Source organism: Coregonus lavaretus (assembly GCF_964263955.1).
Source record: "Coregonus lavaretus genome assembly, chromosome: 2".
Lineage (NCBI taxonomy): Eukaryota > Metazoa > Chordata > Actinopteri > Salmoniformes > Salmonidae > Coregonus > Coregonus lavaretus.
The window spans coordinates 45,038,795-45,062,847 of record NC_139989.1 but is presented as its reverse complement, the minus strand read 5'-3'; the positions used below and the strand labels follow the sequence as shown (position 1 = coordinate 45,062,847).

General features: G+C 43.5%; 1 protein-coding gene across 1 annotated transcript in view; it reads right to left on the bottom strand.

Moving 5' to 3' along the window:
• LOC311139205 (TRIO and F-actin-binding protein-like) overlaps positions 1–13,807 on the bottom strand; it is a 30,876-nt gene extending 17,069 nt beyond the window's left edge. The window contains exons 1-8 of the mRNA XM_084174107.1: positions 13,432–13,807; positions 11,773–11,829; positions 11,138–11,206; positions 10,930–11,019; positions 10,657–10,766; positions 8,995–9,427; positions 8,070–8,307; positions 7,745–7,856 (exon numbers count right to left, since the gene is read on the bottom strand). Of these exons, the coding sequence (XP_084030233.1) occupies positions 7,745–7,856; positions 8,070–8,307; positions 8,995–9,427; positions 10,657–10,766; positions 10,930–11,019; positions 11,138–11,206; positions 11,773–11,829; positions 13,432–13,437 (1,115 nt within the window). The 5' untranslated portion in view covers positions 13,438–13,807. The remainder of the gene's footprint in view (positions 1–7,744; positions 7,857–8,069; positions 8,308–8,994; positions 9,428–10,656; positions 10,767–10,929; positions 11,020–11,137; positions 11,207–11,772; positions 11,830–13,431) is intronic.
• Between the last annotated feature and the right edge of the window lie 10,246 nt (positions 13,808–24,053).

Sequence of the window (24,053 nt, the reverse complement as noted above, 5' to 3'; positions counted from 1 at the left end):
AAACATTTTAGACCTTTACTTAAAAAATTATATAGGGTGATATGGCCCATAAATACCACAATATTAATCAAATTTTTGATGATATTATGTTTTTCAATAATACAAGTTCTAAATATGCTTTGAGGAGTTCATGACCCTAAGGTGGCAACAAATAAGTGATTTCAAATCGGGCTCTCATTCTGATTGTTCTATACTGTTCAATCCAACCTCAAATATTTTTTTCTGATTGTTCATAAAGTTCAGCATTTCCTGCACTTTCGTTATCATTTCCACACTGCCACTGATATGGGCAAAATAATATAGGCTTAGTTAAAATCGGTGAACTGTTGGAATCATAGAAATATAATGATTATTCTAATTCTATAGTTGGAATAAAGTGGGCAGCACCTTGTATACATTGTTGTTTGATATGACAACAAATGAATAAGCCAGGGAGGAATTATTGACAGGGTAGGAACCTAATTGTTGGTCAGTGTTTCCAAGGGACCCTAATTTGATGTTACATTACATGTTTTCTTACCTCATGTAGGTAGCTAGCTACATATTCATGCTTCACCTATTGCTCTCTGATTTCGAACAGTGGTTCCCAACCAGGTGTACTAGGACACCTGTGGGTACTTGGCCTATCCACAGGGGAACCTTGAAAAGACCATAGGCAGAGACAGCCAGTATTTCTGTTGCATGTATTTGAAATACGTATTTTAATTACTTTCAGTATTTTGTAATTTGAATTAAACTAGGCTGAACTACACTCCAATGTATTTAGTATTTTCAAAATACGGTCATTTGCAAACTACTTTTCTATACCATTTGTTTTATAGCGGATCACATTGTGGCCCCTCTTTCACCCTGCATTGGTATCAGAAGTCTTATAGCACTATAGTGTGATAAGAGTGTCTACTAAATGAACTAAATATAAATGTACACTACCAGTGAAAAGTTTGGACACACCTACTCATTCAAGGGTTTTTAATTATTTTTACTATGTTTCACATTGTAGAATAATAGTGAAGACATCACAACTATTAAACCACACACATGGAATCATTGTAGTAACCAGAAAAGTGTTAAACAAATCAAAATATATTTTAGATTCTTCAAATAGCCACCCTTTGCCTTGATGACAGCTTAGCACACTCTTGGCATTCTCTCAACCAGTTTCATGAGGTAGTCACCTTGAATGCATTTCAATTAAAAGGTGTGCCTTCTTAAAAGTTAACTTGTGGAATTTCTTTCCTTCTTAATGCGTTTGAGCCAATCAGTTGAGTTGTGACAAGGTAGGGGGGGTATACAGAAGATGGTATTTTACCAAATAGTGCTAAGTCCATATTATGGCAAGAAAAGCTCAAGTAAGCAAAGAGAAACGACAGTCCATCATTACTTTAAGACATGAAGGTCAGTCAATACGGAACATTTTCTTCAAGTGCAGTCGCAAAAACCATCAAGCGCTATGATGAAACTGGCTCTCATGAGGACCGCCACAGGAATGGAAGACCCAGAGTTACCTCTGCTGCAGAGGATAAGTTCATTAGAGTTACCAGCCTCAGAAATTGCAGCCCAAATAAATGCTTCACAGAGTTCAAGTTACAGACACATCAACTGTTCAGAGGGGACTGTGTGAATCAGGCCTTCATGGTCGAATTGCTGCAAAGAAACCACTACTAAAGGACACCAATAAGAAGAAGAGACCTGCTTGGGCCAAGAAACACGAGCAATGGACATTAGACTGGTGGAAATTTGTCCTTTGGTCTGGAGTCCAAATTGGAGATTTTTGGTTCCAACTGCTAGGTCTTTGTGAGACGCGGTGTGGGTGAACGGATGATCTCCGCATGTGTAGTTCCCACAGTAAAGCATGGAGGAGGTGGTGTTATGGTGCTTTGCTGATGACACTGTCAGTGATTTGTTTAGAATTCAAGGCACACTTAACCAACCGGCATTCTGCAGCGATACGCCATCCCATCTGGTTTGGGCTTAGTGGGACTATCATTTGTTTTTCAACAGGACAATGACCCAACACACCTCCAGGCTGTGTAAGGGCTATTTTACCAAGAAGGAGAGTGATGGAGCGCTGCAAAAACTTGCTAAGATAATACAAAATAGCAGACAGTAGTTTGCAGACAGTAAGATACACAAACGAATAGTGGAAAGCAACATCGTTGTCACCAACTTGTTGCATCTATCTGACCATGCAGACTGCAAAGTGAACTGCAAGAAAGTGCTCGTGACTCCATGGTCAAGCAATTGCTTTCCCCTTGAGTGACAGGGGGCAGGGCTTGGTATGGGAAGCGGCATGCAGCAGGAGGAGAGGGAGAAGGACTGAAGTAACTGAGTAAACTATAAAAACTGATATTACACGCCTCAGAGTTGCTTAACACATTCAACAAACCAAATATTGAAATACCGTTATAGAAGTAAAAACCCAAACCGATCTGTCGCATGTAATGGACATACACAGAATAGTCCAAATTGGTGAAGTGAAATGAAAAAATAATTTGTTTAAAAAAATAAATAACGGAAAACTGGTGCATGCATATGTATTCACCCCCTTTGCTATGAAGCCCCTAAATAAGATCTGGTGCAACCAATTACCTTCAGAAGTCACATAATTAGTTAAATAAAGTCCACCTGTGTGCAATCTAAGTGTCACATGATCTGTGTATATGTGTATATATATATATATATGTGTATATATATATATATATATATATATACACATATACACACACACACACACACACACACAGTTAAAAAAAAATAAAGGGAACACTTAAACAACGCAATGTAACTCCAAGTCAATCACACTTCTGTGAAATCAAACTGTCCACTTAGGAAGCAACACTGATTGACAATAAATGTCACATGCTGTTGTGCAAATGGAATAGACAACAGGTGGAAATTATAGGCAATTAGCAAGACACCCCCAATAAAGGACTGGTTTTGCAGGTGGTGACCACAGACCACTTCTCAGTTCCTATGCTTCCTGGCTGATGTTTTGGTCACTTTTGAATGCTGGCGGTGCTTTCACTCTAGAGGTAGCATGAGACGGAGCCTACAACCCACACAAGTGGCTCAGGTAGTGCAGCTCATCCAGGATGGCACATCAATGCGAGCTGTGGCAAGAAGGTTTGCTGTGTCTGTCAGCGTAGTGTCCAGAGCATGGAGGCGCTACCAGGAGACAGGCCAGTACATCAGGAGACGTGGAGGAGGCCGTAGGAGGGAAACAACCCAGCAGCAGGACTGCTACCTCCGCCTTTGTGGAAGGAGGAGCAGGAGGAGCACTGCCAGAGCCCTGCAAAATGACCTCCAGCAGGCCACAAATGTGCATGTGTCTGCTCAAACGGTCAGAAACAGACTCCATGAGGGTGGTATGAGGGGCCCGACGTCCACAGGTGGGGGTTGTGCTTACAGCCCAACACCGTGCAGGACGTTTGGCATTTGCCAGAGAACACCAAGATTGGCAAATTCGCCACTGGCGCCCTGTGCTCTTCACAGATGAAAGCAGGTTCACACTGAGCACATGTGACAGACGTGACAGAGTCTGGAGACGCCGTGGAGAATGTTCTGCTGCCTGCAACATCCTCCAGCATGACCGGTTTGGCGGTGGGTCAGTCATGGTGTGGGGTGGCATTTCTTTGGGGGGCCGCACAGCCCTCCATGTGCTCGCCAGAGGTAGCCTGACTGCCATTAGGTACCGAGATGAGATCCTCAGACCCCTTGTGAGACCATATGCTGGTGCGGTTGGCCCTGGGTTCCTCCTAATGCAAGACAATGCTAGACCTCATGTGGCTGGAGTGTGTCAGCAGTTCCTGCAAGAGGAAGGCATTGATGCTATGGACTGGCCCGCCCGTTCCCCAGACCTGAATCCAATTGAGCACATCTGGGACATCATGTCTCGCTCCATCCACGTTGCACCACAGACTGTCCAGGAGTTGGCGGATGCTTTAGTCCAGGTCTGGGAGGAGATCCCTCAGGAGACCATCCGCCACCTCATCAGGAGCATGCCCAGGTGTTGTAGGGAGGTCATACAGGCACGTGGAGGCCACACACACACTACTGAGCCTCATTTTGACTTGTTTTAAGGACATTACATCAAAGTTGGATCAGCCTGTAGTGTGGTTTTCCACTTTAATTTTGAGGGTGACTCCAAATCCAGACCTCCATGGGTTGATAAATTTGATTTCCATTGATAATTTTTGTGTGATTTTGTTGTCAGCACATTCAACTATGTAAAGAAAAAAGCATTTAATAAGATTATTTCATTCATTCAGATCTAGGATGTGTTATTTTAGTGTTCCCTTTATTTTTTTGAGCAGTGTATATAGAGTGGGGAGAACAAGTATTTGATACACTGCCGATTTTGCAGGTATTCCTACTTACAAAGCATGTAGAGGTCTGTCATTTTTATCATAGGTACACTTCAACTGTGAGAGACGGAATCTAAAACAAAAATCCAGAAAATCACATTGTATGATTAAGTAAATAATTTGCATTTTATTGCATGACATAAGTATTTGATCACCTACCAACCAGTAAGAATTCCGGCTCTCACAGACCTGTTAGTTTTTCTTTAAGAAGCCCTCCTGTTCTCCACTCATTACCTGTATTAACTGCACCTGTTTGAACTCGTTACCTGTATAAAAGACACCTGTCCACACACTCAATCAAACAGACTCCAACCTCTCCACAATGGCCAAGACCAGAGAGCTGTGTAAGGACATCAGGGATAAAATTGTAGACCTGCACAAGGCTGGGATGGGCTACAGGACAATAGGCAAGCAGCTTGGTGAGAAGGCAACAACTGTTGGCGCAATTATTAGAAAATGGAAGAAGTTCAAGATGACGGTCAATCACCCTCGGTCTGGGGCTCCATGCAAGATCTCACCTTGTGGGGAATCAATGATCATGAGGAAGGTGAGGGATCAGCCCAGAACTACACGGCAGGACCTGGTCAATGACCTGAAGAGAGCTGGGACCACAGTCTCAAAGAAAACCATTAGTAACACACTATGCCGTCATGGATTAAAATCCTGCAGCGCACGCAAGGTCCCCCTGCTCAAGCCAGCGCATGTCCAGGCCCGTCTGAAGTTTGCCAATGACCATCTGGATGATCCAGAGGAGGAATGGGAGAAGGTCATGTGGTCTGATGAGACAAAAATAGAGCTTTTTGGTCTAAACTCCACTCGCCGTGTTTGGAGGAAGAAGAAGGATCAGTACAACCCCAAGAACACCATCCCAACCGTGAAGCATGGAGGTGGAAACATCATTCTTTGGGGATGCTTTTCTGCAAAGGGGACAGGATGACTGCACCGTATTAAGGGGAGGATGGATGGGGCCATGTATCGCGAGATCTTGGCCAACAACCTCCTTCCCTCAGTAAGAGCATTGAAGATGGGTCGTGGCTGGGTCTTCCAGCATGACAACGACCCGAAACACACAGCCAGGGCAACTAAGGAGTGGCTCCGTAACAAGCATCTCAAGGTCCTGGAGTGGCCTAGCCAGTCTCCAGACCTGAACCCAATAGAACATCTTTGGAGGGAGCTGAAAGTCCGTATTGCCCAGCGATAGCCCCGAAACCTGAAGGATCTGGAGAAGGTCTGTATGGAGGAGTGGGCCAAAATCCCTGCTGCAGTGTGGTCAAGACCTACAGGAAACATATGATCTCTGTAATTGCAAACAAAGGTTTCTGTACCAAATATTAAGTTCTGCTTTTCTGATGTATCAAATACTTATGTCATGCAATAAAATGCAAATTAATTACTTAAAAATCATACAATGTGATTTTCTGGATTTTTGTTTTAGATTCCGTCTCTCACAGTTGAAGTGTACCCATGATAAAAATTACAGACCTCTACATGCTTTGTAAGTAGGAAAACCTGCAATATCGGCAGTGTATCAAATACTTGTTCTCCCCACTGTATATATATACACACACCTGTTCTGAAAGGCCCCAGAGTCTGCAACACCCCTAAACAAGGGGCACCACCAAGCAAGCGGCACCATGAAGACCAAGGAGCTCTCCAAACAGGTCAGGGACAAAGTTGTGAAGAAGTACAGATCAGGGTTGGTGTTATGATGAGTTTCTGGTATTGAGAAGTTCAGGATGCAAGAGATCAGTCGACACTCAGCTGGAAGTTTGATTTACATTTATTTCAGTACTGGATCATATGACAAGATGAACGTGTCTTGCCTCTTGTCATATGACTGACTTCCATACCAAATCTCTCAGTTTATATAATGCCCTTCCAATCTACTTTTATCTTACACAGTTGCTAACCATTATTGATTGTCACTCATCTACCACCATATCATCCACCTCCTTGGTGTCGTGTGGCACCTTAGCCAGGCCATTACATCACGCACCCATCCTAAGATTAGCAACAGTGGCCCCCAATCTATCTTGGCACACTGACCTTCTATTACTCACTCGTGACATCACTAACACATGGTGTGTCCTTGTCCTGTGTCTCTCATCTAGTCTAGGAGTTTACACACATTAATGAATCCTTTATCAAAACTCGTTATAACAGTTGGGTTATAAAAAAATATCTGAAACTTTGAACATCACATGGAGCACCATTAAATCCATTATAAAAAAATGGAACCACAATAAACCTGCCAAGAGAGGGCCGCCCACCAAAACTCACGGACCAGGCAAAGAGGGCATTAAATCAGAGAGGCAACAAAGAGACCAAAGATAACCCTGAAGGAGCTGCAAAGCTCCACAGCGGAGATTGGAGTATCTGTCCATAGGACCATTTTAAGCCGTACACTCCACAAAGCTGGGCTTTACGGAAGAGTGACCAGAAAAAAGCCATTGCTTAAAGAAAAAAATTAGCAAACACGTTTGGTGTTCGCCAAAAGGCATGTAGGAGACTCCCCAAACATATGGAAGAAGGTACTCTGGTCAGATGAGACTAAAATTGAGCTTTTTGGCCATCAAGGAAAACGCTGTGTCTGGCGCAAACCCAACACCCCTCCTCCCTCCGAGAACACCATCCCCACAGTGAAGCATGGTGGTGGCAGCATCATGCTGTGGGGATGTTTTTCCATCGGCAGGGTCTGGGAAACTGGTCAGAATTTAAGGAATGATGGATGGCGCTAAATACAGGGAATTTCTTGAGGGAAACCTGTTTCAGTCTTCCAGAGATTTGAGACTGGGACGGAGGTTCACCTTCCAGCAGGACAATGACCCTAAGCATACTGCTAAAGCAACACATGAGTGGTTTAAGGGGAAACATTTAAAATGTCTTGGAATGGCCTAGTCAAAGCCCAGACCTCAATCCAATTGAGAATCTGTGGTATGACTTAAAGATTGCTGTACACCAGCGGAACCCATCCAACTTGAAGGAGCTGGAGCAGTTTTGCCTTGAAGAATGGGCAACAATCCCAGTGGCTAGATGTGCCAAGCTTATAGAGACATACCCCAAGAGACTTGCAGCTGTAATTGCTGCAAAAGGTGGCTCTACATAGTATTGACTTTGGGGGGTGAATAGTTATGCACCCTCCAGTTCTGTTTTTTTGTCTTATTTTTTGTTTGTTTCACACACAAAAAATAGGCATGTTGTGTAAATCAAATGATACAAACCCCCCCAAAATCCTTTTTAATTCCAGGTTGTAAGGCAACAAAATAGGAAAAATGCCAAGGGGGGTGAATACTTTTGCAAGCCACTGTATGTATGTATGTATGTATGTATGTATGTAAGTAAAGGTGTGTGCAGGCACAGGTTGTGTTTTGAGCACTCACTGCTGCTGTGTGCGTAGGGTCTGTGTGTTGGCACTCCCTCCACCAAGCCGCTTTGCCTTCTCCACCTCTCTCTCCAGCTCCTCCCTGTGGGCCTTCTTCAGTGTCTCCATAACTAAACCACAGAGAGAGAGAGAAGAGGGGGAGGATGTGATGTGATCTGATCTCAAAACAAATATACTGTATTACCCCATGAAATGCTGTGGTGTTGACTTTGTTCCATTCTGACGTCACACGTCTCATAAACAACTAAAGTCCTTGAACTGGGGTGCTAATGACCTCTATGTACAATTTTGACCCTTGACCCCATGATCCCGTGACCCCTGACCTTGTGCTGTGTCCTGGGTCTCCTCCCGCAGCAGCCGGTCCCTGTCCCTTTCCAGCTCCCGGGTCTCGCGGGCATGCTGCTTCTGCAGCTCCTCCAGGGCCTGTTTGTGGGCCCGCTCCATGGCCTGAAGGCTGCGGCCGCACGTAGCCTCCCGACCACAGCTACCTCCCCCCCCCACCCTCCCCCCACCCCACCCTTCTCCCTGCAAACGCTCCAGCTGCTGCCTTAGAGACGCCACCTGAGTGTCACAAAGGGAGAGAGGCGGTAAAGTTCACTGAGAGAAAAAGAGAGGCGGCGGGGTATGGAATTACTGGGTTGAACCAAACTGTCATGCGAGTAGTGATGGGGGATTTGAATGACATATTCCATGCAGTCATATCAATCCCACACATCATGCAGGTCATGTGTCTCAAGGGCAATGTTAGGGACTGTATGGACCATAGACAAAGGGATGCAGTGCAACGAGTAAATTAATCTGGACCAGATTCCCCCAACCCCATGATATGATTGTATGGTCTGCACAAGTCCTAAAACTACCCCTGTGAAGACACAGTAGTCAACAGCACACTATACAATGTTATCACATGACACAGCACTCAAAGATGGAATGAGACTTTCAGCCATTTTTTCACTATCGACATCTGATAAACTCACAGTTCTAGAACCAAGGAATTGCTGTCTTACTTTATTTTTCAGGGCAAACAGGTATTGCTAACTAAGCCCCTATTACACCTTCTTCCTTGGTATTTTGAAGACTGACAGGGTCAGTATTACTGCAGAGAGCCTGATTACCATCCCGCATGCATTATAGAGCAAGCCTAGTGTTAAAGAGTTTAACTTCATCTGTAGATGAATCATCTAGATGAATAGTAAATTTGCATTTATTTATTGTTTTTGCAAATTGAAAAACATCTCCACGCACTACCTCCCTCTGCAGCGCCTCATTGGCTGGATGGCTGGACCGTGAGCCCATTGGCAGTAGTGACCTCATCTCCTTTAGTGGCAGTCGCTCAAACTCTGCCCACTTTCTCTCAATGTCCTCCTCTGCTCTTATCCTGGGATCTGAGCCTACACCCGGCCCTTTCCTCGACAGCACCTGCTCCCATGTGCTACTGGTCACGTCTCTGCTCCTCTCCTCCTGCCATTGGGCGTGCTCCCTGCCCTGCCCCTCCCCTGCCTCTCTCCGAGTGGCTGGCAGAGGGCTGGTGGGGACGGGCACTGGTGACAGCTCGACACAGTCAAATCGGCGTCCGGTGGAGGTGGTGATTTCTGATCCAGCATCCCCGTGGTGAGAAGGTGGTGGACGAGTGGAGGCCAGGGAGCGAGAGTTCTCCTTGTCACTACTGCTGTCAGGCAGTCTGGAGGAGAGGAAGGACAGGGAGAAACCAAGTCAGACAGAGAGACAGAGTGCAGATCGATAAAGTGACAGTATAATAGGGCTGTGGCGGTCATTACATTTTGTCAGCCAGTTATTGTCATGCAAAAAACTGCCTGTCTCACGGTAATTGACCGTTAATTTACAAACACATTTAGCATCTCCAGGCCACCAGTAGCTGAATAAAATAGAAAGTATATTTTTCCCATTCGGAGCGAGTGCGCATATGAGCGTAAAAGTGATCATTTGAAACAGGTCCTATACTCTAGATTTAGAGTTATTTGGCAACTTTAGTTGTGAATGATACAAACCTTAGAATGTCTTGGAAATCAAAACATATGGGCTGCATGATGAGACTATAGGCTATTGATGATTTGAGAAAGTAGCCTCAGGCTGCACAGCCGTTCTCTCATCAAGTGAGTACTGTAGGCTAGACCAATTACGTACCAAAGACATCTTAAATAAATAAAAATGTATGTTTTTCTGCCATGCGTGATATGCGGTAGGCTATGTATTGTTTAACAGCTCAATCAATTTTAATTCAGGTTTTTTTTCAGGCTTGGGCTCATATAGGCCTATGCTTAAGCTCAAATATGAGTATGGGTGATTTGAATTAATCATCTTAGAAAGCGCTGTCCATTTCCTTGTGTTAGGCTTTGAACCAACATCCACAATGACCATGTTTTACAGTTTCAACCTGCTGTTGAACTTCATTCTTCAAATTGATCATCACAGTGAGGTGAGTTTTAAAAGCAAGATACTGTTTTGTTAAGTGTTTGATGTGATTTTTGATTGCATTTGCATTGATGTCAGAGTGGTTAGAGGGACAATAGAGCCCTGAGCACCAGGCCATTAGGACCTTATGGTTGTTAGCAAGTTGGGTACTACCAAAGCATGTCCAGAGTGCATAAGCAGAGATTACTGTGGCTCAACTGTCACGTGGAATTTTACTGCGGTCATGACTCATGACTGCCGGTGTGGCGGTAATACGGTCACAGCAACAGCCCTAACACTCAATATCACTATGTAAAAGAAAGCCCTGGTGATTCACTATGTAAGCAACATAACATTACAAATGATTAATGAGACGAAGTAATCCTCGACTGCCCAAGGACATAGTAGCCCGTCTGTACACCTCTATAAGAAAACAATAGGACTCCTTATGTGACTTGTGTATTTGCCAGCTGGGACAGAGAGGGAGGAGGAACTCACTGTGTAAGGTCTGGAGAGCTGCTGGGCCGAACACTCTTCCTCAGAACCTCAATCCAGTTCCTCCTGATCCCTGCAGTCATAGCTGACAGTGTGACAACTGCCTCCCTCGTCTGACCAACAGAGAGGAGAGAAAAGTAGAGTACGAAATGGAAAGGGTGTGGTGAGGGAAAGAGAAGGATGGGGAGAAGATGGAGAAAGAGATCATCATTAAATACCCATCACTCATCTTCACATAAAGAAGAAAAGATTTGGAACAGTGAAAAAGACACTCACCTGTATTTGAAATCCATAGTTCTTCTCTACATCAAACTCAGACACTTTTACACAGGACTTCAGGTCAATCTCCCCATCCAGATCATCCTTCTGTAAGACACAGTAAGGAATATACAAGTAGGACTACAGACACATATCAATAACTCACAATGTATCCCTAAGACAATTATTGCAAGTCAAAATACCTTTCAAGCCGTTGAAAACTTACCTCCTCTGCCCCAGAGTCTCTGTAGTACCTCAGACCAGCATCGGTCAGCACAAACCAGTGCTTCTTCCACTGCAGACACACACAAGCCACCAGTTAAACCAGCACTATTTGACCAATCCGTTGCATTAATGGACACATCCAGCTAAGTGACAGTTCTCAGCAAGACATCATTCAAATCAAGTTAACATGGACCAATGAAACCTATGAAGTACACCGTGTTTTCAAGACATTATGACAAGTATAATAAGAGTGCTTAAAGTGATGCATGGGTCATCTGAGTGTTTGTACTGTGAATTCAAAATTAGTTCAAACACATAACATACAAACCTAGCACATAGATGATACAATGAGCCACAAGCTCATATGAGGACGTTTCATACTCAGTCATATCCTGCTAGAACATACCGGCTGTGCCTGCCTGGGCACACCAAGCTATTACTGGGATAACACATGGAAAGTCTGCAGCTATCGCCTTACGCACAAGCTTTCTCATTAGGAGAGAGGAAACAAACAAGAAACCAGAAGGGAAGAGAGCTAGAAAGAAAGAAAGAAAACAGATAAACAAGTGATACATGACTTCTGACTAGATAAGACAAGAAAGAAAGTCATTATAAATGCAAAAAACATGACTTTACCTCTCCATTCTCATCCAGTTTTGACATCCATCCCTTCTTGAAGTTAAGGAGGTCGGGCTACAAGGAAAGAAGAGAAAGTGTCAGGTTAACGGAACCATTTTGAAGAAGTGAGACAAACACAAAAGTAGAACAAAGGATGCCAGTGTAAAATATAGGATGTTCACAATACAAAGGCCAACATTTTTCCATGTAGAATTTCAAAAGGGCAGGCGTTTCACGCAGTTACATTGCACCATGGCAAACACTTGCGTGTACATTCAAATGTGTGAGGACATGGAAGGGTGGAGGGTTTTTAAAAGTGTTCAAGGCAACAGGAAACAAAAAAGCACGCCTTTGAGTAATATGAGAGAAGACGGGGGAAAAAAAATATTGCTAAGGTAACAGTAACAATCAACAGAGACATGGGGAATTAGAGCATGTAGAGAGATTTGCAGGGTCATTAAATCTACAGTGGTAATGAGACCAGGGGCATATACAGTAGCACTGTCCACATCACTAATACTGTACTATTACTGAAACAGCTTATAGGGTTCAAACATGGATTATACATTTAAAAATCAGACTAATATGTTACTGACATTTAACCACCGCAGCCTCAACTATTTCTAGGAATACTTTCAGTTTGAGAGGGTGACGGGAATACAGGAAAACCTGTGAAGTACTTTACAGAGGAGGTGATCCTGGATGAAGATTAGGAAACTTTTTCCATCTACATTCCTCAGTTTGGGTCTTTATCTCCTACAACCCTCCCCCTCTACCTGGCATCACTGCCTGTTCTCACTGTAACTCATAAGTTGTCACATTGTAACCACCACTGTGCTTTGTTCCAACCAAACCATTACAAGGTCTGAGGAACACTAACAGGCAAATGTATGGTTACAGCATGAGGTAGACATAGAACTTTTTAAATGTTTGGGGTATTTTGACTGATGATAACAAAATGTGTAATCTTTATAACTATGAGCATACTGGTGTGTGGGTCTCAAAGCATTTAGTCTACGTAAATGCTTTAATATAGTTTTGAAATTAATGCAAGAAACTAATAGTTGGCAACAACAGGAAACATCGTTGACAATCTGACACTTCAACACTTGCTTATTCATTTGAAGCAACAAACTATAGGTTGTTAGAATAACCATGCAATTATAGATTCCTCGAAGGCCAATTACAAATATTATAAAATATAAGGGATCTAACAAAACAAACGATTGGGGTGAGGTGTTCGTTTGCACATGCAAACAGTCAACATATGGAGCTCAATGTAGCTCCAATTCAACTGACACTTAAGAGTTGTAAACAATTGGATAACCCTAATGCGCTTACAAATACACTACGTATACATTTTTGATTAGCCCTGATACTTTGGCAATGGCATCAATTATAGCCACAGGTACGCACAAAATACATAACGTGATCTATAGAAAAACTATAAAACAAAGAATTACAAAGGCCACGAAACACAAGAATAGACACACCCACTCCTCGAATAAAAATGTATCAATTTTAATCCCCAATGTTCCATGTTGCCTAGTGGCTGCGGCGAACAATTAAACATTATTGCAACAATGTCTTGGAACAGGGTTCAGTAATAGGCACAAAAAGATTAGGATATGTAATTCAAGTAACGTTAGTAGTATCAAGGCACAAAAGCAAACGTACCGTCATGTTAGTAGGACCCAGGAGGCAGTTGAGAGAAAAATAAGTAAACACTTCAAATAAAAATATTGTAATTGCCTACTCGTCCAACAAGTTTATTTGGTACCAATGTGATCGGGGTACAATTAGTATTGCCTCAGTTTTCTACCTGCTGATCCGTTCGCGTAAAAACTCGTATACCTAGCGGAAGGCTATGCGAAACTAAAACAAACCCCGCCATTTCTACCCATCTTGGTCGGTGAACCGTATCTTATCGCCCAAACCTCTTTTCCATGGACTATTTCAATAGAAACTGAAGATCATAGACATCATTGACACATACAACTCTTGAAAGCCACAATCTCACAACTTTCTGGCCGTTTGTTACGATGTTTTTCGTTCTGCACTCTCGCCCTGTTTGCTACTTCCTGGGCGGATCTGTAAGAATCGTTTGAGCAAACAAGCTAACCAATCAAGTGATCAATATTCTACTCAGAGCATTTGCATATTAAAGTATAGACTGTTTGCCAAAAAAGCAACCAATGGCACCTACTTCCAGACCACATAGCTTCTACTAAAATACACATCAAAGCATGTATTACATTCCTTAATTGAGTAGCTAGATTCTTTATGCTGACTAGGTAAAATCTTGGGAGGCTATTTAATTACGCCGATTCTGTTGCAAAACGTTTATTAAACGGAATCAAACGGGAGGGAACTACCTGAATTTGTCCAATAGAAACTCTCGTTTTAGTTGCAAAACGTTCGCAACTGTTTGAACTAATGATTACACCCCAGCCCAAGAATTTCAAACACGCCCCAGCAGCCCACTTTTGACAAAGCTCACTCTTTATGAAATGCCAGTAGGGTGCAGGTGAAAGAAACAGACCTACATCCCACGGCATACTTCAAAGTCTGAATTACATTTAGGAATGGTGAAAGAAAGCATTGAAGTCACACTGCATTCGAATTGAACAGAGCGGGCCTATACCAGTTTATAAAAGCAGTTTATCGCAACTTCTTGCATTCATAACCTGAATAAATAGACAGATATGTGTTTTTAACATTGTCAACAAAATAGCCTGCATGCAGGTGGAAAGCATTGTAAAACTAAACATTCAGATTAGATATACTGTACAGTAATAAGCGTGTGAGTAAATAAATACTAGATGTTGACCATTATTCAAAGCAGCAACAGGGCAATAAATATTAAAGACACAAAAGCCCTTCTATAATAGGATCGGAGAAGGAAGTTTGGATGTGGGCAGGTGAATGTGCACTCTGGCCTTTTCTCAATTGGATTTGCTCAAGTCCTGCGTCCTTTCTCCTCCATCTTCTCTCACCTCCTTTTGAAAAAGGTCAAAGGTAATCGAGGAGAGGCAGTGAAGAGAGGGAACGTGTAGAACATATAGATAAAACGATATGTAGCATATTGTTTTTAAACGTGTGCATGCTTTTCTCCTCTGACAAAACAAAAGCTGGTTCAAAGGGGGTGTGGCAGATTTCAAAACTCCTCCACGAAGGACTCCGGTAGGATACACATGACTATCCTCCATGAAAGGTGGCTATGGAAGAGGGAAGGACACTCTTCCGTTCGCCTACTAATTAATTGACATCTCCTCGACCACAATGGTTTCTGGGTCACGGAGGAGAGAGGATGGAGGACAGACTTTTTTCCCAAATGAGAAAAGGCCTATACATGCCATGCTCCTTAGTATGGGAGGTTTAGTTTATGAAAACTGAAGGAAGACTAGTCTGATGACCTGTGTACATGGGCCACCTTCTGCATTAAATTAGACAACCTCCATAAAAATGTACAATTTGATATAGGCTACAGAAAGCACACCCAAGTAGACCTGTACCTGCATTTGTTCCAATGAAGAGCTATGGTGTGCCCTCCATGGACTGGCCTCCTCCTCTATAGTGGGGCTGCTGGGCCTCTGTGAAGGATGAGATTGTAATTATTGGGCTACATGCATTATAAACTAGCACTTTGTAGCCAAGTCTCCAAGTTTTCACCATCATTGTAAAGCCCTAGTTATTTGTTGATTTGACAAAGTCGTTTCTGGAGATTATTATTTATTTAATGTGATTAGTGATTAATTTACACTACCGTTCAAAAGTTTGGGGTCACTTAGAAATGTCCTTGTTTTCTAAAGAAAAGCAATTTTTTTGTCCATTAAAAGAACATCAAATTGATCAGAAATACAGTGTAGACATTGTTAATGTTGTAAATGGCTATTGTAGCTGGAAACGGCTGATTTTTGGAATATCTACATAGGCGTACAGGGGCCCATTATCAGCAACCATCAGTCCTGTGTTCCAATGGCACGTTGTGTTTGCTAATCCAAGTTTATCATTTTAAAAGGCTAATTGATCATTAGAAAACCCTTTTGCAATTATGTTAGCACAGCTGAAAACTGTTGTGCTGATTAAAGAAGCAATAAAACTGGCTTTCTTGAGACTAGTTGAGTATCTGGAGCATCAGCAATTGTGGGTTCGATTACAGGCTCGAAATGGCCAGAAACAAATAACTTTCTTCTGAAACTCGTCAGTCTATTCTTGTTCTGAGAAATTAAGGCTATTCCATGTGAGAAATTGCCAAGAAACTGAAGATCTCGTACAACGCTGTGTACTACTCCCTTCACAGAACAGCGCAAACTGGCTCTGACCAGAATAGAAAGAGGAGTGGGAGGCCCCGGTGCACAACTGAGCAAGTGGACAAATACATTAGTGTCTAGTTTGAGAAACAGACACCTCACAGATCCTCAACTGGCAGCTTCATTAAATAGTACCCGCAAAACCCCAGTCTCAACAGTGAAGCGGCGACTCCAGGATGCTGACCTTCTAGGCAGAGTTGCAAAGAAAAAGCCATATCTCAGACTGGCCAATAAAAATAAAAGATTAAGATGGGCAAAAGAACACAGACACTGGACAGAGGCAGATTGGAAAAAAGTGTTATGGACAGACAAATCGAAGTTTGAGGTGTTCGGATCACAAAGAAGAACATTTGTGAGACGCAGACCAAATGAAAAGATGCTGGAGGAGTGATTGATGCCATCTGTCAAGCATGGTGGAGGCAATGTGATGGTCTGGGGGTGATTTGGTGTTGGTAAAGTGGGAGATTTGTACAGGGTAAAAGGGATCTTGAAGAAGGAAGGCTATCACTCCATTTTGCAACGCCATGCCATACCCTGTGGACGGCGCTCGATTGGAGACAATTTCCTCCTACAACAGAACAATGAACCAAAGCACAGCTCCAAACTATGCAATAACTATTTAGGGAAGAAGCAGTCAGCTGGTATTCTGTCTATGATGGAGTGGCCAGCACAGTCACCGGATCTCAACCCTATTGAGCTGTGTGGGAGCAGCTTGACCATATGGTACATAAAAAGTGCCCATCAAGCCAATCCAACTTGTGGGAGGTGCTTCAGGAAGCATGGGGTGAAATATCTTCAGATTACCTAGAATGCCAAAGGTCTGCAAGGCTGTAATTGCTGCAAATGGAGGATTATTTGACGAAAGCAAAGTTTGAAGGACACAATTATTATTTCAATTAAAAATCATTATTTCTAACCTTGTCAATGACTACATTTCCTATTCATTTTGCTATATTTCCTATTCAAACTAATTTCATGTATGTTTTCATGGAAAACAAGGACATTTCTAATTGACCCCAAACTTTTGAACGGTAGTGTACGTCTGTACCTCATTTTAAGGTCAACCCTGTTACTTGAACTGAAGTCTCGTTTTAATATGGTGAAACTATTCCATTTGATATTATATATTTTTTTAAAGAAACATTGAACATCTAATAGTCAAATCATAGTGTAAAAGTTTCTGGTGTTTTGTGGTGGAAAACTGAGCGGGTCGAGCATAACACGTCAACCCTGTTACCCATAGAGAGACAGGCTACAAATGTTTTAACAAAGGAAAGTTTGCATTCAATTGTACTTCCTGTTGCACACAACAAGCTTCCATTCCCCCTGTCACAAGGGGATTCATGGCTGATTTAAGAGGAAATCGTCAACCCTGTTATGGTCAACCCTGTTACTTTATTTGGCACTTAATAGGCACTTACTACAGTCATTTCTGAGATGGGAAAACTAGTTTTTTTATGAAGTTGAACATGTGCTCTTTATGACAGAATGCAAAAATTAGGTGAAATAAAACGTTTCTTTTGACCAAGTTACTGTACACTTCTCAAAGGGCACCGAATTGGCGGAACAACCCACCTGCATGTGCAAAGAGGTGGACGAGTGTGCTCGAGACAGTCTACTGCTGCTGCCATTTTGCCATTCTATGTGGTTTCTCTCTAGGTCCCCTGAGTCATCTAGCCACTCTCTGGAGGGATGCTTGGAGAGGGAGTGGCTGAAACATCAGACACGTGACTTTAGATACAACATATTAATACTTTAAAAACTGTCAGTGACAAAATACTGATGTCACAGCTGAAATACAGAGGGAGAAACCACTTGCAACCCTAACCTTGCTGGTTTGAAGAGCTCCTGTCTCCCTGAGGGTCGGTTTAGAGTCTGTCCCACATGACCAAGCCCCTCCCTTTGGAGGACAGGCTTGACCTTTGGTAGATCGGCCATCATGACGTACTCCTCCCTTTTCCTCCCCGTTGACTCCCCTGTCAACTGGCCAGACTCCGAGGACTCCATTGAACTCTGGGACGAGGTGTGCTTTTGCATCTGAGGGGAGGGACTTCGGTTGCGGTTCGTCAATCGCTGTGTGCTTGGGGAGGAGCTACGAGGCTCCAGACCCCGCCTACTACTGCTACTCCTAGTGGTTTCCCAGGTGACAGCAGAGGCCCTCTGAGAGGGGGCAGGTGTTCTGTTCTCTCTGCCCTCTCTGGATGGGGAGGTGCTATGTAGGAAGTGGGTGGAGCCTTGCCAGGAGCCAGGAGAGGGGTTAGAGCCAGGCCGAGCATCACCGTAAGTGCTTTTTCTCTGGTAAGAGAGGCTAGAGTCACCACCACTGGTGGTTTTCCTGAGGAGTGATTTACCTGGTGGGTCATTCCCTCTTTTGGATGAAGCGGAGTTGCGACTGTCAAGCCTCCGACCGTTGAGGGCCCCACTCTTCTCAGATTTGTGCAGTAGTGATTGGCTGAGGGTGTCATGGCCCCTCCTTGAAGGGGAGGAGCTATGACTATCACGACTTTGACATCTGACAGAGCTGTTCATCTCTGATTTACAAAGCAGTGATTGGCCAGGGGCATCATAGCCCTTTCTCGAAGGGGAGGAGCTTCGACTGTCTAGACTTTGACTATTCAGGTAGTTGTTGGATTCACTTTTGTGCAGAGATGACTGGCTCGGGGTATCATAGCCTCTCCTAGAGGGAGAGTAAGTAGGACGATCACGACTTTGACTTCTGACAGAGCTGTTCGTCTCAGATTTACGAAGCAGTGATTGGCCAGGGGTATCATATCCCTTTCTCGAAGGGGAGGAGCTTTGACTATTTCGACCTTGACTATTCAGGTAGCTGTTGGATTCACTTTTGTGCAGAGGTGACTGGCTCAGGGCATCATAGCCTTTCCTAGAGGGAGAGGAGCTTCCACTGTCACGACCTCGACCATTTCCATAGCCGCTTTTCTCACTTTTACGTAGCAGGGATTGACAAGGAGTGTCAAAGCCACGTCTAGAAGGGGAAGAGCTACCATTTTCATACGCATGAACATTTAAGTCATTCCTAGAATCTGATTTCCGCAGAGATTGTCTTTCGGCATCATAACCCTCCCTAATGGGAGAGCCACATCGGCCGCCGTGTCGACTATGACCATTGAGAGAACTGTTTGTTTCAGATTTGCGAAGGAGGGACTGGCTGGTGGTATTGTAACTCCTCCTCGAAGGAGAAGAATTGCGACTTTCACGACCATGACCATTTATCGCGCTGTTCCCATCAGATTTGCGAAGCAGGGTTTGGCTGGAGGTGTCATAAGCCCTCCCCGAGGGAGACGAGCTTCGGCTGTCACGGCCATTTAAGGAGTTACTTGTTTCAGATTTGCGGACCAGGGATTGTCTGGGGTTTTCGTAACCCCTCCTTGAAGGGGCGGAGCTTTGAGAGTCACGTCCATGACCATTTAAGGAGCTGTTTGTCTCATTCTTACGCAATGCACTTTTAAAATCTGCAATAGAGTTGGCCTGTGATATAGAACCAACTGAACTGGCCATCGATATTACGTTTTTATTCAAGCCTCTAAAATCAACACCTCGTCCATAAGAGATCTGGGGGGGACCTCTAGAAGTATGGTCCCGCCCCTCAGACCAGCCCTCAGAGTCTATGCCCCGCCTGTTGAGGGAGGTGGTACATTCACTTCGTTTGAATGGGGAGGTGCTTCGTGAGGGTGAAGAGGTGCGGGACAGAGAGGAGCCTTGTCTCGATGAATTGAACTTCCCAGACTCCTGATAGGAAGGGGAGTTTCTTCTACTGTATGAGCTGTTGAAACCCCTCCGGTTAGTGGAGGCCAGGGATTCTGCAATCTTAAAAGGGGTGGGGCTTGGGGAGCGAGGACCCACCTGAGCCTCAACCTCGATGGTGAGGTCAAATGTGTCAGGAGGTTCAGGGTTTTCCAGAGGCAGGTCTGGGTTTAGTATCTCTGGGTTTAACCTCTCTGAGGCCAGCCCCAGGTTAGGGTTCCTGAAGGGGATGGTAGCTTTGGGCTCAGGGCTCCGGTTGCTGTATAGGGGGTGTCCCCTCTCTGAATGGCGGTAAACGGGAGGGGGGCTCTGATCCCTGAGAGAACGGGCTCCTCCCGCCCTCCCCAGAGAGAAGTAGCCACTCTCACGATTCCTTTCTTCTTTTAACCCTAAAAAATAAAAACACTCCATCACATAGGAAGGATATTTTTGACATGGTATACTCATTCTAAACGCTGTAATTATTGATACATTCCAAGGAGTTCTAAGGACGTCCACAACGCAGTTCTACAAGATACCACCACACTACTGATAGCACTATCAATAGGTCCCACCTCAACTCATGACATTGAACACAGGTACCTGACCACATCATCATGTAAATAACACCTATGGCTGTAATAAGATACATGTGGTTAAGTGCAGTCCTCACCTGAGTGGCTGCCAATCCTGCCCCTGCTATTGGCCTCCTCCATCCAGGCTTTGGGGTTGGTTCGGTGGGGTGGTGGGTCCAGGCGGGTCATGGTGAGGTGGGTTGAGTGGTGCCGGAGAGGCAGGTAGTCGTCCTCTGCACTGACGGAGCCACTGAGATCAGCGTAGACACTCTGGTCCCGACAGCTGGAAGAGGAGATAGCGTGAAGAGGAGATATTCATAGAATGGTGGAGAGAGGGAGAGAATGAGGGAGTGAGAAAGTATATCTATTGTCCCTCTAGAATCGCAATATGAGGCTCATTGACTACTTGGTTTACAAAGCGTGCTCAATTAGTTACTTGTTTGAAGTTCTTTGTACCTAGTTCGTAAATGACATTTCCCCCCTGCAAAATGCCTAAATATAAAGCCCAATCAAATGCCAAGTCTCCAAAGGTACCTTAACAAAAGTGCACAGAGTAAACAAACATTATTTTCTACTAATCATGTATCCTTAGTGGAGCTTCTATCTCAGACACACACTAGATCCAATAGATTCTGAAGAGAACCTGTCAGTGCTGTCGTCGTCGTCTCCGTCACAGATGTAGAGGTCACAGTCAGGGCTCAGGATGCACAAGGAGCTCTCTTCGTAACCCAGCTGATCTCCTCTGACATCACAGTAGCTGCTCACAACTGACAGGCCATCAGAGTCCTCCTGATAGGTCAATGAGAACACACAGACCAATCACAACGTACGGCAAACACAACATCAGCCGATAGGGCTACATGTGACTTAATGTATTGAAGTGTAATACCATGTTAACCAACACTTTCTGCAATTGTCAATAATTCTGGTTATAGGAAATTCAATGTCAATTTTCACAAAAAACAAATACCAGACACTGACAAATACTGTTTGTACTATGAGACAAAAGCAAACACTGACAAGATAAGACAGTGAACAGCCATAGAAACTACACATTTTGTTGGAACTAGCACAATTTAACTCACTAGGCCTACAATGCATAATTAATTTACAGATACAAATTAACAATGAACACAGGTTTAACGCAGTTGTCATTACCAAACCTGAACGCAACACATCCAAGTCTCTTTATAGATCCATTTCCATATGGGGAAGTTCATGAATAGTGTCTCCCCTCTGTCTCACTCTTCTGTTCCTCCAGACCTCCCTCTCATACTCACACGTTCTGTCTGTCGCTGGATTAGAGTTTCACTGTTGTAACTCTACCTAGATTGTGGTTCTCCTCATTATTATTTCATAGCAGTTGTTTTCTTGACATATCCAACCCTTCTGGGTTGTCTTCAAATACATACTCTAATCTTCAGTTTGACTTGAATGAATGGCAATATCAACAACAACTCTATAACATTATAATACTAGGTAGGTATACAAAATATATTGCAATGTAACACAGCAATGAAAAACAATGAGATAAGATCTGACTTCCACAAAATGTATATTGCCATAATTTGTGGCAATCAAAGGCAAAACAAGGAGAATGCTATGCTACCAATAAAGAGTCGTGGCTTCATAAATGAATGTGCCTTTGCAATGACATACTGTGTGTAGATGTGGGCTGGCTGGTGCTTTCTGTAACCTGCCTTCATGTATAATGTTACCAGTGATTCCCAAAGGGCAGTAAATGATCTCCCTTCATTAATTTGTAATGGGAACGTTCTCATCACCGCCCTCCTCATATATTTTTCCTCATACGTTCCTCCTTATTCATTACACTCAACACAGGGTCATACCTCACCAACGTCTGTTACTGAGCACTTTGTAGTTCATCTTCAACACTTTGAGTGTTACTGGTTAAAGGCTTCTCTAGAGTAGTCTGCTAGCCAGAGTTGAAGTAGACTCAAAGTCAACATTACCACTCAGCCATCTCCCTTACTTCCTCTCATGTATTGATCCATGACTGTCTGACCGCAATGTCTATCTGACCCTTTCCCTGAACCCATATCTTACCTTACAGCTCAGTCTGTATAGGCCCAGATAATCCTATCACTCACCACTCTTCTAATCCCCTCTCCCTTTGTCTTGAGTCCCTCACCTTGGCACTGGCGTCCCTCTCCACTGCCTGTGGTGCTGTTAGTAGTGTTGGTGGAGGTCCAGTGCCTTGCCCTGGCTCCTTCTCCACTGTGAGGCTCAGCTGTGGTGTTTCGGCTGTACCCGTGCCCGAGTGCAGGTGCTTCTGGCGCAGGCAGTCGTGGCAGCGGGAGGAGTCGAAGATGTTGGGCTGGAACTTGGGACAGATAAGGTCATCGCCGGAGAGGGGCATTGCGCGTCCGGAGGTGGCAGTCGCTCACTCATCGCACCCCTCAGAGAACACTGAGGAACAACACAGGCTGTAAAGGCAGAGTAAAACCAAACACAGTATTTAATGAGCCTAAAACACCACAAATTAGAAAAAGTGGTTGTAGTAAAACAGTAGTACCAGTAGTACTTAAGGAAAAATAGTGGATTTCAAAAGAATATACAGTAGTCTATAAGGAGAGAATAACAGCTAAAAACCTTTCAACATTTATATTAAATGTGCACATTGCAAGACATTGATGGGATATTATTACAGTGTAGTTGTAGTAGGACCGTGTAGTAGAGCTGGAAGCAATGCTGTAGCATATTTGATCCACAAGGGTAGTTATTCCATGGTTAGTGCGATAAAACGGAACAGTTAAGCTAAGTGAAAACTAATTACACAAGAGGATATAGTGAAACACAATACAGATAGGAAGATATCAGAACTATTTCCAGCATATCATTAATATCATTACTAAACGTCACTGAGAGCACTTGGTAACATCCCAATTTAAAAACATTTCAGCAATGAAAATCTAAATACAAGTCAAAGTATTGAAGAATGAATTGCTAGATTTCTTAATGTGTATTATTTTTCATTTAATTATTCTCTTCTAAATTTGAGGAAGAGGTTTTCAACGATACCTGACAGAAGAGTCCTCAGCCGTCAGTTAAACTGAGAATATGCCATTTAGAGATAGAGAATATACTGTCCATCAGACCCCCGGCACATGTCTCTTCCCCCTGCTCACAATCCCCCTGAGGCTCCCACTCTTGCATAGATCCGATTGGCTGTTCCGACAATGGATGAAACTGATGCACTTCTGACTGCCATGTTGGCTCTGCTTAACATTACAGAGAACCTATCAGTCTGCCAGATCTAGAACCAATATGGAGTCAGTTGCATGACAGTAACTCTGTTGAGGGTTGTATTAGATATCATGGGCTTTAGAAAGCAAAATGAAATGCTTGTGACAGATGGCACGCGTTAGCTCAGGTTAATGTAAATAAATAAACACTTCTAAGGTATGAGATTAGCATACATTAAGATCCTTGATTATACAACATTTCTTGAAATCAATCAAACAAATGAGGGCATAGTGGTACTATGTCTAGAAATACACACGTAAAGATCTATTCTCTGATGCTCTGAAAAGGATGTTGACTGAGGAGTCAGGTTTCCTATCAAACAATAGGCTATAGAACTAGAGGGATTCACAGACTATTGGTTTATACAAGGATATAAACATTAAAAAAATATTAAAGCAAGTGA